At 53.1% G+C, this 15,179-nt stretch overlaps 1 protein-coding gene across 4 annotated transcripts in view; it reads left to right on the forward strand.

Moving 5' to 3' along the window:
- eps8l3b (EPS8 signaling adaptor L3b) overlaps positions 1-15,179 on the forward strand; it is a 113,580-nt gene that overhangs the window by 49,654 nt on the left and 48,747 nt on the right. For all 4 annotated transcript variants that reach the window (XM_072480076.1, XM_072480075.1, XM_072480074.1 and 1 more), the window contains 4 exons: positions 3,870-4,019; positions 9,503-9,579; positions 13,404-13,576; positions 13,678-13,745. In XM_072480076.1, coding sequence (XP_072336177.1) covers positions 3,870-4,019; positions 9,503-9,579; positions 13,404-13,576; positions 13,678-13,745 — 468 coding nt within the window. The remainder of the gene's footprint in view (positions 1-3,869; positions 4,020-9,502; positions 9,580-13,403; positions 13,577-13,677; positions 13,746-15,179) is intronic.

Here is a 15,179-nt window from a genome sequence, read left to right on the forward strand (position 1 = left end):
GGCCGGCCCGCCGATCGGTGGGCACCGATCGCGGGCCAGACCCCTTTTGTGTCCCCCCCCTCCCCCCCCACAGGCCGCCCCCCCCAGTTCCCGCGCTGTTCCCGCCGGCAGCGACCAGATGTGGACGGCACCGGTGGGAACCTGTCGTGTTGTGCAGGGCACTCGGCCCATCAGGGTCGGAGAATTGCTGCTCGCCCGTTACCAATGGCAAGTGATGATTCTCCGAGCGGCCAGCCATGATCCTCGCCGTGCCGGTTTGCGGGGGGTGGGAGAATCGCGTGCGGGCTGGCGTGGGGGGGGGAGAAGTCCACCCTTTACATTTTGTTTTAATGGGCTCATCTGGGGCGAGATTCTCCGACCCCCCACCGGGTCGGAGAATCGCCGGGGGCTGGCGTGAATCCTGCCCCCGCCGGTTGCCAAATTCTCCGGCACCGGATATTAGGCGGGGGCGGGAATCGCGCCGCGCTGGTTAGCGGCCCTCCCCCCCACCCCCCCGCGATTCTCCGGCCCGGATGGGCCGAAGTCCCACTGCTAGAATGCCTGTCCCGCCAGCGTAGATTAAACCACCTACCTTACCGGCGGGACAAGGCGGCGCAGGTGGGCTCCGGGGTCCTGGGGGGGGCACGGGGCGATCTGGCACCGGGGGGTGTCCCCACGGTGGCCTGGCCCGCGATCAGGGCCCACCGATCCACGGGCGGGCCTGTGCCGTGGGGGCACTCTTTTCCTTCCGCCTTCACCACGGTCTCCACCATGGCGGAGGCGGAAGAGACTCCCTCCTCAGCACATGCGCGGGGATGCCCTGAGCGTCCGCTGACGCTCCTGCGCAAGAGCCGCCCGGCAATGTCATTTCCGCGCCAGCTGGCGGGGCATCAAAGGCCTTTTCCGCCAGCTGGCGGGGCGGAAATTAATCCGGCGCAGGCCTAGCCCCTTAAGGTTGGGGCTCGGCCCCCCAAGATGCGGAGGATTCCGCACCTTTGGGGCGGCGCGATGCCTGATTGATTTGCGCCGTTTTGGGCGCCGGTCGGCGGACATCGCGCTGATACCGGAGAATTTCGCCCCTGGTCCTTCCATCTCCTTGACAAACTGTCTGAATCTCCGCACTCCCAGAGTGAGGACACAAAACAGGCTCAATCAACATGGCCTTGGCTATCTGCAGTCACATTGCAGCCTGTGGGAGTATCGATTCAGATATCATATTGGGTTTTGAAGGAATACCAGGCCAAAAACTACTGCTAGCGACCTCCGGAGTTAACACTCGTGTGGTATTCACCCTTCTGCTATTTTAACGGAGCCATTACCCTCATGGGAAATGTATTCAAATAGTGACGGAGGTTTTCTGGCTGAACACCCAGTTAACCCCTTCCCCACACCCCCTCCCCCCGTGAATATTTTCATAACCAACAAACAAATAAGAAATAAACATAAATTGGTTAGAATGCTCAATGATTTTTCATCTCGCTTACGCGCAGCTATAGCCAAATTTCTGTGGACGCCAGGACAATCCTGGAGGACTGGCATCTCTACCCACCATTCAATAGGATGACGGCTGTTTTCTACTTCAGCTCCACTTCCCAAACCTCCTTAGCCCGCACCTTCCAAATACATGACCTCCATCATCTAGAAGGACAAGAACCCCACCACCTGGAAGTTCTCCTCCAAGTCACTCACCACCCTGACTTAGAAATATATTGGCGTTCCTTCACTGTCGCTGGATCAGAATCCTGGAACTCCCTCCCTAGCAGCACAGTGGGTGTACCTACACCCGCATGGACTGCAGCGGCTTAAGAAGGTAGCTCACAACTGTTAGCGGGAGAGAATCTCAAAGAAATCCCTCAACACTCAGGGTTGGTCCTTGCATCAAACGGTTTATTTCGCCGGCAGGGAGATGATGTCTGTTAAAGTCCCACACCGTCTCTCCACCAAAGGAAAACATCCATTCTTATACATTTTTCAAAACAGCTACACAGCCCATTTCGGCTGGACCTTGTCCAATAATATTGATTATAGATTGTAACATTAGTTATATATCCAATTAAATTTGACATCATGTAAAGTGGGTTGGTACCTTACCAGCCACTGACTTCACAAAAAGTCACTCATACTATCTGTTGAAGTTATCGAGCGGGGTTCTCCCCAACCCAGCGGGGTGAAGGGTCCTGGGACCGAGGAGTGGCATGAACCAATCCTCCACACCTTCAGGGGCTAGGCCGGCCCCGAAGGGACTCCGCCGGCCGGCGCAAGTTGCCGCATGCGCGGGAGCGCCAGCCTGTGCTGGCGTCACCCCAGCGCATGTGCAGGGGGGGTTCATCTCCACGTCAGCCATCGCGGAGGACCACAGCGGCCGCCGCGGATCAATAGATTGTACCCACGGCACAGGCCCGCCCGCGGATCGGTGGGCCCCGATTGCAGGCCAGGCCACCGTGGGGGCACCCCCCAGGGCCAGATCGCCCCGTGCCCCCCCAGGACCCTGGAGTCCGCCCGCGTCGCCTTGTCCCGCCAGTAAGAGAGGTGGTTTAATCCACGCCGGCGGGACAGGCATTCTAGCAGCGGGACTTCGGCCCATCCGGGCCGGAGAATCGCCGGCGGGGACCCGCCAACCGGCGCGGCGCGTTTTCCGCCCCCGCCGGGATTCACACCAGCCCCCGGTGATTCTCCGACCCGGCGGGGGGTCGGAGAATCTCATTCATTGTTTATACACTATGGGCGGGATTCCTCCCCCCCCCCACCCCCGCCGGGTGGGAGAATCGCCGGAGTACCGCGCGCGTCCCACCACGCCACCCCGACGCCCGCACGTGATTCTCCCACCCCCCCCAAACCAGCGCGCCGAGAATCACGGCTGGCCGCTGGGAGAATTGCCGCTCGCCGTTTGCAACGGGCGAGCGGCGATTCTCTGGCCCGGATGGGCCGAGCGGCCTGGCCAATACGACGGTTTCCCGCCAGCGCCGTCCACACCTGGTCGCTGCCGGCGGGAACAGCGCGTGAACGCTGGGGGGGGGCGGCCTGTGGGGGGGGAGAGTGGGGTTCCTGCACCAGGGGGGTGCCTCAAAAGCGGTCATTGGTACCCACTGATCGGCGGGCTGGCCTCTCTGAAGGAGGACCTCTTTTCATCCGCTGCCCCGCAAGATCCATCCGACATCTTCTTGCGGGGTGGCCTCGGGGAGGACGGCAACCGCGCATGCGCGGGTTGACGCCGGCCACCCTGCGCATGCGCAGGTGACGTCATTTACGCGGCGCCGGCTGCGTCATTTATGCGGCGCCGCTTTTATGCGCCGCCCAGGCCCAGCGCGTGTAAATGACGTGACGCCGCTCCTAGCCCCCCGGGGGCGGGAGAATAGGGGCTGGGAGCGGCCTCCGACGCCAGAGTGAAACACTCCGGTTTTCACTCCGCCGTCGGGACTTAGTCTCCCGATGGGAGAATCGCGCCCTATGTATTCCCACAAATTGCCTCTTATACAAGCACCTAAGCCAGTGGGTACCTTTTGTCTAAAAACCTTCCTTCCAAATCTGACTTCAACACCGCCATCTTCTCCAGGGCAGCTGGGGATGGGCAGTAAATGCTGGTCTGGCCAGCAATGCCCACATCCCGTCAATTAATTTTTAAAAATCTGTTTTGAATGTCACTATTGAGTCGGCATTCCAAATCACAACAGCCGGGTGCACAGAAAAAAAAGGTTTCCTCGTGCCATCTTTGGTTCCTTTTGATGGCTGAATACAAATGAATGTCATTCTCACCATCGTCCCGCTGAAAAGACCAAAGAGGGGAAAACCTAAAATAACCTAACCGAAAGGCTCCTTCAGTTCTGTGCACGGTTGTGAAATGGGCAGTTGCGTGAACCTGTTTGCATTTACCCCTTTGGCGTTTTCCCCAGGATGATTTGGAACTCTTCCCCATTGAAGCTGTTCAGGACTGCCAGGCAATATCGAACTCCTGCACTTATGAGTCTGTGCTGGCTGTCACCATCAAAGACAGGGCCGAGAGGAGCAGCAGTGTGTACCTGTTTCAATGTGAGGAGGTCTCTGTGAGTATGCATTGTCAAAAAGGTTGAGGGAAACAGGATAGGTAGTCTAAGAAATGTTGACTAAATAACGGGGAATGGCACAGTTCACATATCAAAAAAATATATTTCCAACCTTCCCCAGGATTTGGAGGAAGTACAAGATGATGGCTACGGATGGTCCCAATGCAGAATATCATAAAACATGGAAATGTATTTCTGCTTGTTCACACTCTTTGGAGAATAGTGCAGACTGTCAAGGGAAATCATCGGCTAAGGTCATATTGTGAATACTCCTTCCCATAAACATCTTCAAACCCTGGAGTGGTATTTGAATCTACAACCATCAGGCACGAGAGGCAGGAATGCTGTCAGCTGAGACACAGGAATATCACTGTTAGCAAATGTGTATACATGGCGCATATTTGAACCTTGTAGAGCAGTGAGGACTGATGCTTAATCCACAGCTTTTGGGCGGGATTCTCCGCTGTCGGGATTCTCCTTTGCGCCAGCAGCCTGGGGATTTGTTGAGGGCGTGGGGCTGCCCCTACAATGGAAACCCTATTGGCCGGCTGGCGAGACGGAGAATCCCGGGGGCACACAGAGAATCCCGCCCTTGAATTAGTGAGGCTGGTCAGCAGAGAAACAATAGTTGGCCTCAATCATTGCCATTGATTTCTGTGATTTGAACGAGGGTGAGGCCAACTGGGCTGTGATACTGCCCATCACTGAATGGCCCGCCAGGCTCATTGTCCAAATTCATATTTGTTGAATAGCTTCTTGAGTGAGACATTGAAGGAAATTTAGGGGAGGGTTCTCTGCTGCTAGCCACCTGTAGCGGGGTTCCCTATCTTTCGGAGAATCGAGCGTCTGGCTAAAATCAGGATCAGTGCCAGGCATAGATCCCATTCCAATGCTCCGTTCTCCTGTCACCAGCAGCTAGCTACAAGCCCCGCCCCGGTGGGAGGATGCAAATGGGTAATTTGAACCCATTTGCATCCGCTTAACGGGCTGGAAAGCTGGATTCTCCACCCCCCCCCCCCGTGATGCTCTAGGCCGGGATTCACGCAGGCGTGGATCGGTGCAAGCATTTTCAAGTGTGGCCCTGACGCAGTGGACCCTATGGTGGGTCAAGGTGGTGAGTATGTAACATAGTAGCCCCAAAAGTCCATTGGAAGGCTCCCTCCTCCCCACAATGCTAAACCTGCCCATCCCAGCCCCCCATCAGACTCCCAACAGAGACCCCCTCCCATTAGACCCCCCCCATCAGACTCCCAACAGAGACCACTCCCCCATATGACCCCCAACAGAGAGGCTGCCAATCATAGCAAGAATGTTTATAAGCATTGTGGTTAGCATCAAAGCAGGGTACTGGAGATGCATTCAAGTGTGAAGGGAACAGTCAATGAACAATCCACTATGCATCTGTCTCTGGAGTAAATCAATGTATTGCTGTGTGAAATTGAATGGAAGATCTGCATTTCAAAGGCTGTCAAGGGATTTCAAGCCCTTTGAGGTGTCCTGGGCTTTCTAGGAGGTCTCTGACACTTCTAACAGCTGCCGCTTTGAACACCTCTGTCTGAGGCCTTTGAGGAAGTGACAAAGTTAAGTGATGAGGGAAGGGCTGTAGATGTCATATGCATGGACTTCAGTAAGGCGTTTGATAAATTTTCCCATGGCAGGTTGATGGAAAAAGTGAAGTTGCATGGGGTGCAGGGTGTACTAGCTAGATGGATAAAGAACTGGCTGGGCAACAGGAGACAGAGAGTAGTGGTGGAAGGGAGTGTCTCAAAATGGAGAAGGGTGACTAGTGGTGTTCCACAGGGATCCGTGCTCGGACCAATGTTGTTTGTGATATACATAAATGATCTGGATGAAGGTATAGGTGGTCTGATAATCAAGTTTGCGGATGATACTAAGATTGGTGGAGTTGCAGATAGCGAGGGGGACTGTCAGAGAATACAGCAAAATATAGATAGATTGGAGAGTTGGGCAGAGAAATGGCAGATGGAGTTCAATCCAGGCAAATGCGAGGTGATGCATTTTGGAAGATCCAATTCAAGAGTGGACTATACGGTCAATGGAAGAGACCTGGGGAAAATTGATGTCCAGCGAGATCTGGTAGTTCAGATCCATTGTACCCTGAAGGTGGCAACGCAGGTCGATAGAGGGGTCAAGAAGGCATACAGCATGCTTGCCTTCATCGGACGGGGTATTGAGTACAAGAGTCGGCAGGTCATGTTACAGTTGTATAGGACTTTGGTTAGGCCACATTTGGAATACTGCATGCAGTTCTGGTCGCCACATTACCAGAAGGATGTGGATGCTCTAGAGAGGGTGCAGAGGAGGTTCACCAGGATGTTGCCTGGTATGGGGAGTGCTAGCTATGAAGAAAGGTTGAGTAGATTAGGATTGTTTTTGTTGGAAAGGCGGAGGTTGAGGGGGGACCTGATTGAGGTCTACAAAATTATGAGAGGTATGGACAGGGTGGATAGCAACAAGTTTTTCCAAGAGTGGGGGTGTCAATTACAAGGGGTCACGATTTCAAGGTGAGAGGGAGAAAGTTTAAGGGAGATGTGCGTGGAAAGGTTTTTACGCAGAGGGTGGTGGGTGCCTGGAACGCTTTGCCAGTGGAGGTGGTAGAGGCGGGCACGATAGCATCATTTACGATGCATCTAGACAGATATATGAACGGGTGGGGAACAGAGGGAAGTAGATCCTTGGAAAATAGGCGAGAGGTTTAGATAAAGGATCTGGATCAGCACAGGCTGGGAATGCCAAAGGCCCTGTTCCTGTGCTGTAATTTTCTTTGTTCTTTGTTCTTGCTCTTTGAGGCAGCAGATGTTAGAAAAGAGTAAGTGAAAATGCAGTGATTTTTCAACTCCACTCTCTTAGACTGCCCTTCAGTCTTCAGGAAAGGGTCTCTGATGGGGGGTCTGTTGGGGTCTGGTGAGGGCACTCTTTTGGATATCTGATTGGGGGTCTGATGGGGGGGTCTCTGTTGGGGATCTGATGGGGGTCCTGATGGGGACGCTCTGTTGGACGTCTGATGGGGGATCTGATGGGGGGGGGTCTGTTGGGGATTATTGGGGTTCTGATGGGGGGCTCTCTTTTGGGAGCCTGATGAGGAGTCGGTGGGGCGGGGTCATGTCACCCTCATGTGTGCATGCTGTGGAGGGGAGACCTGTAATTCCCGTGGTGGTGGTGGGGGAACGGGTGGAGGATACCCCTACATGTCAGCCGAGGAGGGGGAAGGGCAGGATTTGCCTTGTGGGAGGCAGGGGGGCTAGCCACTGTATCTCGGTATCTCACCATCCACTCAAAATAGCGGCCCAATAGCGGGTTTCATGAGCTCCCTGCCTTTGCATGGCAAGGGAGAGAGAACCGGTTATAACCCTCCACGGGTCGGGATGATCCACTCCCCCGTGGAGCCTGCAGAATACGAGCTCTCCCGATAAGTGGGCAGTGGACCCTTAACTAAGTCCGTGTGCCTTTGTATAAATAGAGTCGGCCAGTCAGGCACCGACTAGGGAAGGCGGGCCCGGTAGAGAACTACTGGAGCTGCGCATAATATTTAACGTGTTAAATGAAAATCAGCTTTGTTGTGGACTCTTTTTGTTGCCCCTTACAAGATACAAGGGAAACCAGCGCCTGTACTACAGCCACAGGCCAGATCCCTGAGCAAGGCAGGGTGAAAGTTGGCAGAAAAAACAGGAAGGACGGAGAAATGAAATAATGAAGGTGCACTTTAGCAAAGCCAAGGAGAAGAGCTAAAATTAAATAGCGACACTTCTTACACATTGTGCCAGTGCTGGCTTTCTGTTAGAGCGAGATCCCAACTTCAGTTCACTTCACTGCTCGCACCTTTTCAAATTTCCCTTTTTAAAGTATTTATACATTTCATTTAAAAGCTCTATGGATTCTATTTAATCCAGGCATCAACGCACTCACTGTGTGAGCTGATGCCATGTTGCTGTGAATGAGGAATGCTATTTGGTCCATTGAGACATCTATTCCTGATGTTTATGAAGAAAGCTCTCGCTCTGCCCCGCCACCCATGTTGGAGACACTGCAACATCCCCAACGGCATCCTTTTGAGCTTTCTATTGCTCAACATTGGCATTAGGTACTGCAGCTACGTAACTTTCCCATCAATCAAAAGCAAGAGTTACATTTATGTAGCACCTGACTTCAGGGGGTCACAAAGCATTTCAAAGGTCCGTCATGGGCACGCTGGGCTGAATGGCCTTCTTCTGTGCTGTATCATTCTATTGAGGCATAATTATTAATCGCTGGGGTATATTAATCTTGAAATTTAGGAATCAAGTTATGCACAGCAAGGCCCGACAAATAGAAATGTGATAATAATCTGATCGTCTGATTTTTTGTGTTGGTGGTTGAGGAAAAGGTATGTCCCGGACACTGTTTAGATGTCTCGAGCTCTTTTACCAGATTGTGTCATGAAATCTATCACAGGACCTTGATTTAGCATCTCATCAAAATGGTCCATCATAGCACTCCGTCGCATTTAGTCATTTAGCCCATTGAGTCTGCACCGACCCTCTGAAAGAGCTCCCTACCTAGGCCCACTTCCCCGGCCAATCCCTGCAAACCCATAACCCCACCGAACCTGCACATCTTTGGACTGTGGGAGGAAACCGGAGCACCCGGAGGAAATCCACGCAGACGCGGGGAGAACGTTCAGACTCCGCACAGGCAGTCACCCAAGGCCGGAATCAAACCCGGACCCCTCGCGCAGTGAGGCAGCAGTGTTAACCACCGTGCTGCCCCACTCCCTCAGTACTCAATTGAGAAATCAGCCTCAATTTTATGTCCAGGTCTCTGGGGTGGGATTGAACCCAGAACCTTCGAAATCAGAACTAAGAGTGCAACCAACTAAGCCACAATAAGCTTGCTGGCAGTGAAGAAGTGGATGTTTGAGTGGCACCAACTTAAACAGTCACTCCCTCCACAACTGACATACAGTGGCAGCCGTGTGTACCATCCACAAGATGCACTGCAGCAACTCGCCAACTTGTCCCTTTCAACAGCACCTTCCAAACCTGTGACCTCCACCATCTTAAGGACAAGGGCAGCAGATGTATGGGAAGCCAGCGACCTGCAAGTTCCCATCCAAGCGGCAGACAGTCCCCAGTTGGGAACTGTATCGCCGTTCCTTCACTGTTGCTGGGTCAAAACCCTGGAACATTTTTGCCCCCAGCACTGCGGGTGTCCCAGTACCAGATGGACTGCAGCCATTCAAGAAGGACGCTCACCATCTTCTCAAGGGGAATTTAGGAATGAGCTGGCCTTGCTGAAATGCCCGCCTCCCGTGAAAGAATAAATAAAATTTAAAAATGGGAAGTTCAACTAGTAAAAACACTCATTCGAATTAAGGACTCTTGCATTCTCATCACTTGGTGGGAGAAAGTTACAAGGCCATTAATAAGCTCAAATGTTAGGACATCTTTTACAGAATATGTTTATCACTGTTTTCATTTGTATAGGCTGATCTGATCCAGGTCGATATTGTTAATATGATGAAAGGAAAGAAGGAGCAACAAGGAAACCAGGACCTGCTGAGGTTTGTAGTTCATAAGAATATAAACAGCAGGAGTAGGCCAGAGGGCCTGCTGTGTTATTGAGTAAGATAATGGCTTATCTTTTACCCAGAGGGGGACTTCCACTTTTGGGGGCCTTGCGCTCTCCCTCGTTGCGTCACGCCCCCACCCCCTGGTGAACTGGCGAGCTGCCACCAATGACATTGAGCCCCACCCATAATGACGTCGAGCCCCACCCCGAATGATGTCAATGCCTTCCCTGACCGCGTCCACCCTCAGCTCACACAATGCAAGGCACAGAATCCCACCCTCCCTGCCCATGTCAAACTAGCCCTCTCTCTCTCAGCCCTACTGCCTGACTGGCCTCTGGCTCTGGTCGATTCGCTGCCCCCCCCACTCCCACTAGCCGCGGATCCCTGATTCCCCGAGACACCACGTCGCCGCTTGTCTGGCCCTCTTCCCACTTCCCGACTGCTGCTGATCTCACCTCGTAGCTCTCGCTCGGCCTCAAACTTTGACCCTCGATGACCACGTATTTTTTTTATTCATTCATGGGACACAGGCGTCGTAGGCTGAGCCAGCATTTATTGCCCATCCCTAATTACCCTTGAAGGAGCAAATAGAGTCAACTACATTGCTGCGGGTCTGGAGTCACATGTAGGCCAGACCAGATAAGGATGGCAGATTTCCTTCCCTAAAGGACATTAGTGAACCAGGTGGGATTTTACGACAATCGGCAATGGTTTCATGGTCATCATTAGACTTTTTTAATTCCAGATTTTTATTGAATTCAGATTTCACCATCTGCAGTGGCAGGCTTTGAACCTGGGTCCCCAAAGCATTACTCTGGGCCTCTGGTTTACTCATCCAGTGACAATACCACTACGCCGCCACCTCCCCACCCTCTCCTGGCTGGCTGTCTGGCTGCTGCCCACCTGGTCTGGTGACCTCTGTTCTTTTTGGTTGGTTGCCCGCTTGCCCTCCTCAGCTCTGGCCTGGAGGTCGAGAGTCGCCCCGCCGCTCCCTTCGACAGCCGCTGGCCAGCGCCTCCTCCTGGCCTCACTGAAGGCTCGCAGCAGAGGCGGTCTCCCACATTTGGGGGCTCACACAGCCACCTCTCAGTATGGGGGACCTCCATTGGCCTGAGCCCCACGCTGCACCACTACTTATTTCACTGGAAGTCCTCCTCTGCTTTTACCTCAACTGCATTTTCCCGCCCTTCTCCGATCCGTCAATGCTCAAAAATAATTAATCTGAGGCTTGAATATGTTAAACTACTGACATACACAAATTCCAAAGATTCACAACCCGCGTGAGGAAAATAGTCTCCTAATTTCAGTGCTAAATGGCTGACACCCTGGGCGCGATTCTCCGCTCCCGCAACTAAGTGCCCACGCTGTCGAGAATGCCGTCAAGGTTCACGACGGTGCGAAACGGCCCCGATATCGACCGTTTCAGAGCCCGAAAATGGGCTAGGATCGGGGCCACGAGAAACTTGGGGAGCGTGTCGCGAAAGCAGCATGGTCAGCGTGCGCCGGGCATTGGCGCCGCATAAAAGCAGCGCCACGTCATCCGCCGTGTAATTGGCGTCACCCGCGCATGCGTGGTTGCCGTCCTCCCCGAGGCCGCCCCGCAAGAAGATGTCGGATGGATCTTGAGGGGTGCGGAGGAAAGGAGGTCCTCCTTCAGAGAGGCCGGCCCGCCGATCGGTGGGCACTGATCGCGGGCCAGACCCCTTTTCAGTCCCACCCTGGTGAAAGAACCCCCCTCGACCCCCCACAGGCCGCCCCCCCCAGCGTTCCCGCGCTGTTCCCGCCGGCAGCGACCAGGTGTGGATGGCGCCGGCGGGAAGCCGTCGATTTGGGCAGGCCGCTCGGCCCATCCGGGCCGGAGAATAGCGGGTGTAGCGGAGAATCGCCATTTTGGTGTCCCAGGCGATTCTCCGGCCTGCGCCGCGCAGAACTCGACGGGGCCGCTTGGGTGAATCGCGGGAGGGCGTCGGACCGGCGTCGCGGGGAATAATGGCGCGCCAGGCGATTCTCCCAACCGGCGTGGGAGCGGAGAATCGCGCCCCTTATTCTGAGATTCTAATCCCTATTTTTTGACTCTCCAAGCTGGGAGGAACAGCCTCATCACCAATCCTGTCAAGCCCACTAAAACTGTTATATGTATTCGCTGAAGTCACTTCTGAACTTCAGGGAATTATAGGTCCAGTCGACACAACCGCTCTTCGTAGGTCAGCCCTCTCATCGCAGGTATCAGCCCAAGTGAACCTCTGATGCACTCCCTCTACGGAAAGTGATTTCTTCCATCGGTAAGGGGACCAGAACTGGACACAATAATCCAGAGGTGGTCTCAGCAAAGATCTATATTACTGCAGAGAAAATGCTGGAAAATCTCAGCAGGTCTGGCAGCATCTGTCGGGAGAGAAAAGAGCTAACGTTTCGAGTCCGATGACTCTTTGTCAAAGCTATCATCGCTTTGTCAAAGCTTTGACAAAGAGTCATCGGACTCGAAACGTTAGCTCTTTTCTCTCCCTACAGATGCTGCCAGACCTGCTGAGATTTTCCAGCATTTTCTCTTTCGTTTCAGATTCCAGCATCCGCAGTAATTTGCTTTTATCTATATTACAGCAGCGAGGCTTCCTCACTCCTTCACTCCACAGATTGATGATCGGGATAGAGCGACTTTATGATTTATTTAGAAAGTGGATTTTAAATGTCCATCTGTTTTTGTTAAAAATCCATCCAATGCCTGTCAGCATTACTGGCAAGGCAGCATTTATTATCGATCGCTAAATGGCCTTGAAAAGGTGGTGGTGAGCCATCACCTTGAATAGAATTGAGTAACTTGTGGGGACGGTTCAGAGTCAACCACATTGCTGTGGACCTGGAGTCACACGTGGATTAGACTAGGTAAGGTCGGCAGATGCTTCCCCTGAAGTGTTGAGCCAGAAGAGCTTAAATGACCATCCAATAGTTTATAGACACCATTACTGATTTTCCCCCTCAATTCCAGGGTCTATTTAATTCATTGAAGTTCAATTAGACCAGCCTTGGTGAGATTTGACCTCATGTCTCCAGATCATTTTATAATAATCTTTATTAGTATCACAAGTAGGCTTACATTAACACTGCAATGAAGTTACTGTGAAAATCCCCTAGTCGCCACACTCTGACGCCTGTTCGGGTACACAGAGGGAGAATTCAGAATGTCCAATTCACCTAACAAGCACGTCTTTCGGCACGTGTGGGAGGGAACTGGTGGAATCCCACGCAGACACAGGGAGAACTTGCAGACTCCGCACCGACAGTGACCCAAACCGGGAATCGTACCTGGGTCTCTGGCACTGTGAAGCAACAGTGCTAACCACTGTGCAGCAGTGCCGCAAGGACCTCTTTGTCCAGACCTCTGGATTAATAATCCAGTAGGGCACCTTGCAGCTCTTCCACACTGAAATGTTGACCAAAGAAGTTCACCAAAGGCAGTGGGATAATATAAAAACGATTAATACTATGTAACAAAAACTGTTTTTAAAGGAGAGTTGTTATGGTCTGGATTAAAGGGTGGTGAAAGCAGATTCAATAAAAACTTTTGTAAAGAACTTGACTAAATCCTTGAACATGAAAAAAAAATGCTGGGTCACAGGGAAAGCACAGGAAGTGAGCCTAATTGGAATAGCTCTTTGAAAACCTGGCACAGGCTCAATAGGCTGAATGGCCTCCTGTGCTGTATCATTTTATGAATACATAATAATTAACAACTGGGGTCGATTAATAGTTTCAAATAATTAAGTAGTACTTTGTGTATCACTTTCTCAGTCTCTCCCTCTCTGAAACGTTTACAGAAGTAACCTGGAGACCATTCTCTCTCAGCACCCTCAGCCACCTTATGGCAAGTCTGCAATACTACCCTCTCAGGAAAAATGGATACCACCAGACTATGATAGGACTGTGTATTCAGCAACGTCGGAGCATGGGAGCTGGAAAGCGCAACAGACCAGGACCCTACCTGAATATGGTACAGCCGCAAGTCGGTCAATTCCTGCTTTGTTCGTTTACCTTTGCCCTGAGATCTTTAACCTGAAATCTATATTGTTTCAATACAAACATTTTCAATAGATTCAAAATACAGCAATGACGACACGGAGGAGGCAATTTCGCCAATTTTAATTGCACAAAGACAGATGGTGAGTAAATACGGCAAAACAAAATTTCACGGGATTTTTCTCCATGATCTTTTCTTCCTACAAATGGCTTGATATCGATTTGTTAAAGTGAAAATCTCAGTTGTCACTCTGCTGTTGTGCCTGTTCACCTACATTGGTCCACCATCACTTCAACCCCAGTCTTTAAACCCCTTCGTGGCCTCAGCCCTCCCTATCTCTGTAACCTTCTCCAGTCATACAATCCTCTGAGATTTCTGAGTTCCCCCGACTCTGGGCTCTTGCGCATCCATCATTCCACCTCATTGACATTAAACTCTGGAATTCCCTCCCACGCACCTCTTGCATCACTCTCGTCCTTTTTAATAATGTCCCTTAAAACAGTTGCTTCGTATCGCTGCACCGCCAAATTTCTTCTCTTCTCGCTCGAAGGCTCTGGGTCATATTGGTGTACAATCCCACAGGCACTGAACTGGACCCCAATATCTATCATCGTAACTCGTCTTGTGTGAGCCCAACTCGTGAGTTTCAGCGGGCGAAATTCTCCCCCAACAGCGCGATGTCCGCCGACTGGCGCCCAAAACGGCGCCAATCAGACGGGCTTCGCGCCGGCCCAAAGGTGCGGAATGCTCCGCATCTTTGGGGGCCGAGCCCCAACATTGAGGTGCTAGGCCGACGCCGGAGGGATTTCCGCCCCGCCAGCTGGCGGAAATGGCGTTTGTTGCCCCGCCAGCTGGTGGAAATGGCGTTTGTTGCCCCGCCAGCTGGCGGAAATGGCGTTTGTTGCCCCGCCAGCTGGCGCGGAAATGTGGCGCATGCGCGGGAGCGTCAGCGGCCGCCGACAGTTTCCCGCGCATGCGCAGTGGGGAGAGTCACTTCCTCCTCCGCCATGGTGGAGAACGTGGCGGAGGCGGAAGGGAAAGAGTGCCCCCACGGCACATGCCCGCCCGCGGATCGGTGTGCCCCGATCGCGGGCCAGGCCACCGTGGGGGCACCCCCCGGGGTCAGATCGCCCCGCGCCCCCCCCACCCCCCCAGGACCCCGGAGCCCGCCCACGCCGCCTGGTCCCAATTTCTGGGCGGGACTTCGGCCCATCCGGGCCGGAGAATTGAGCGGGAGGTCCCGCCAACCGGCGCGGCCCGATTCCCGCCCCCGCCCAATCTCCGGTACCGGAGACTTCGGCGGGGGCGGGGGCGGGATTCACGGCGGCCAACGGTCATTCTCCGACCCGGCGGGGGGTCGGAGAATGACGCCCAGCGTCCTATATCGGATAGCCAATTCTCCCCTTGCACAATATCCCCACTGAAGCCATTTGCTGGTGGTGGGCTACCAGCACGTTGTAGTCTGGAGATATAAATCGTGAAGGTAGAGGCCCCAACTTTATTCCCATCACACAGCTGACCAATCTCTCCCACTCTTACCACCCATTATTGGTCAGTGTTGGAAGGATTTGCAGGT

Source organism: Scyliorhinus torazame, chromosome 17, assembly GCF_047496885.1.
Source record: "Scyliorhinus torazame isolate Kashiwa2021f chromosome 17, sScyTor2.1, whole genome shotgun sequence".
NCBI classification, from domain to species: domain Eukaryota; kingdom Metazoa; phylum Chordata; class Chondrichthyes; order Carcharhiniformes; family Scyliorhinidae; genus Scyliorhinus; species Scyliorhinus torazame.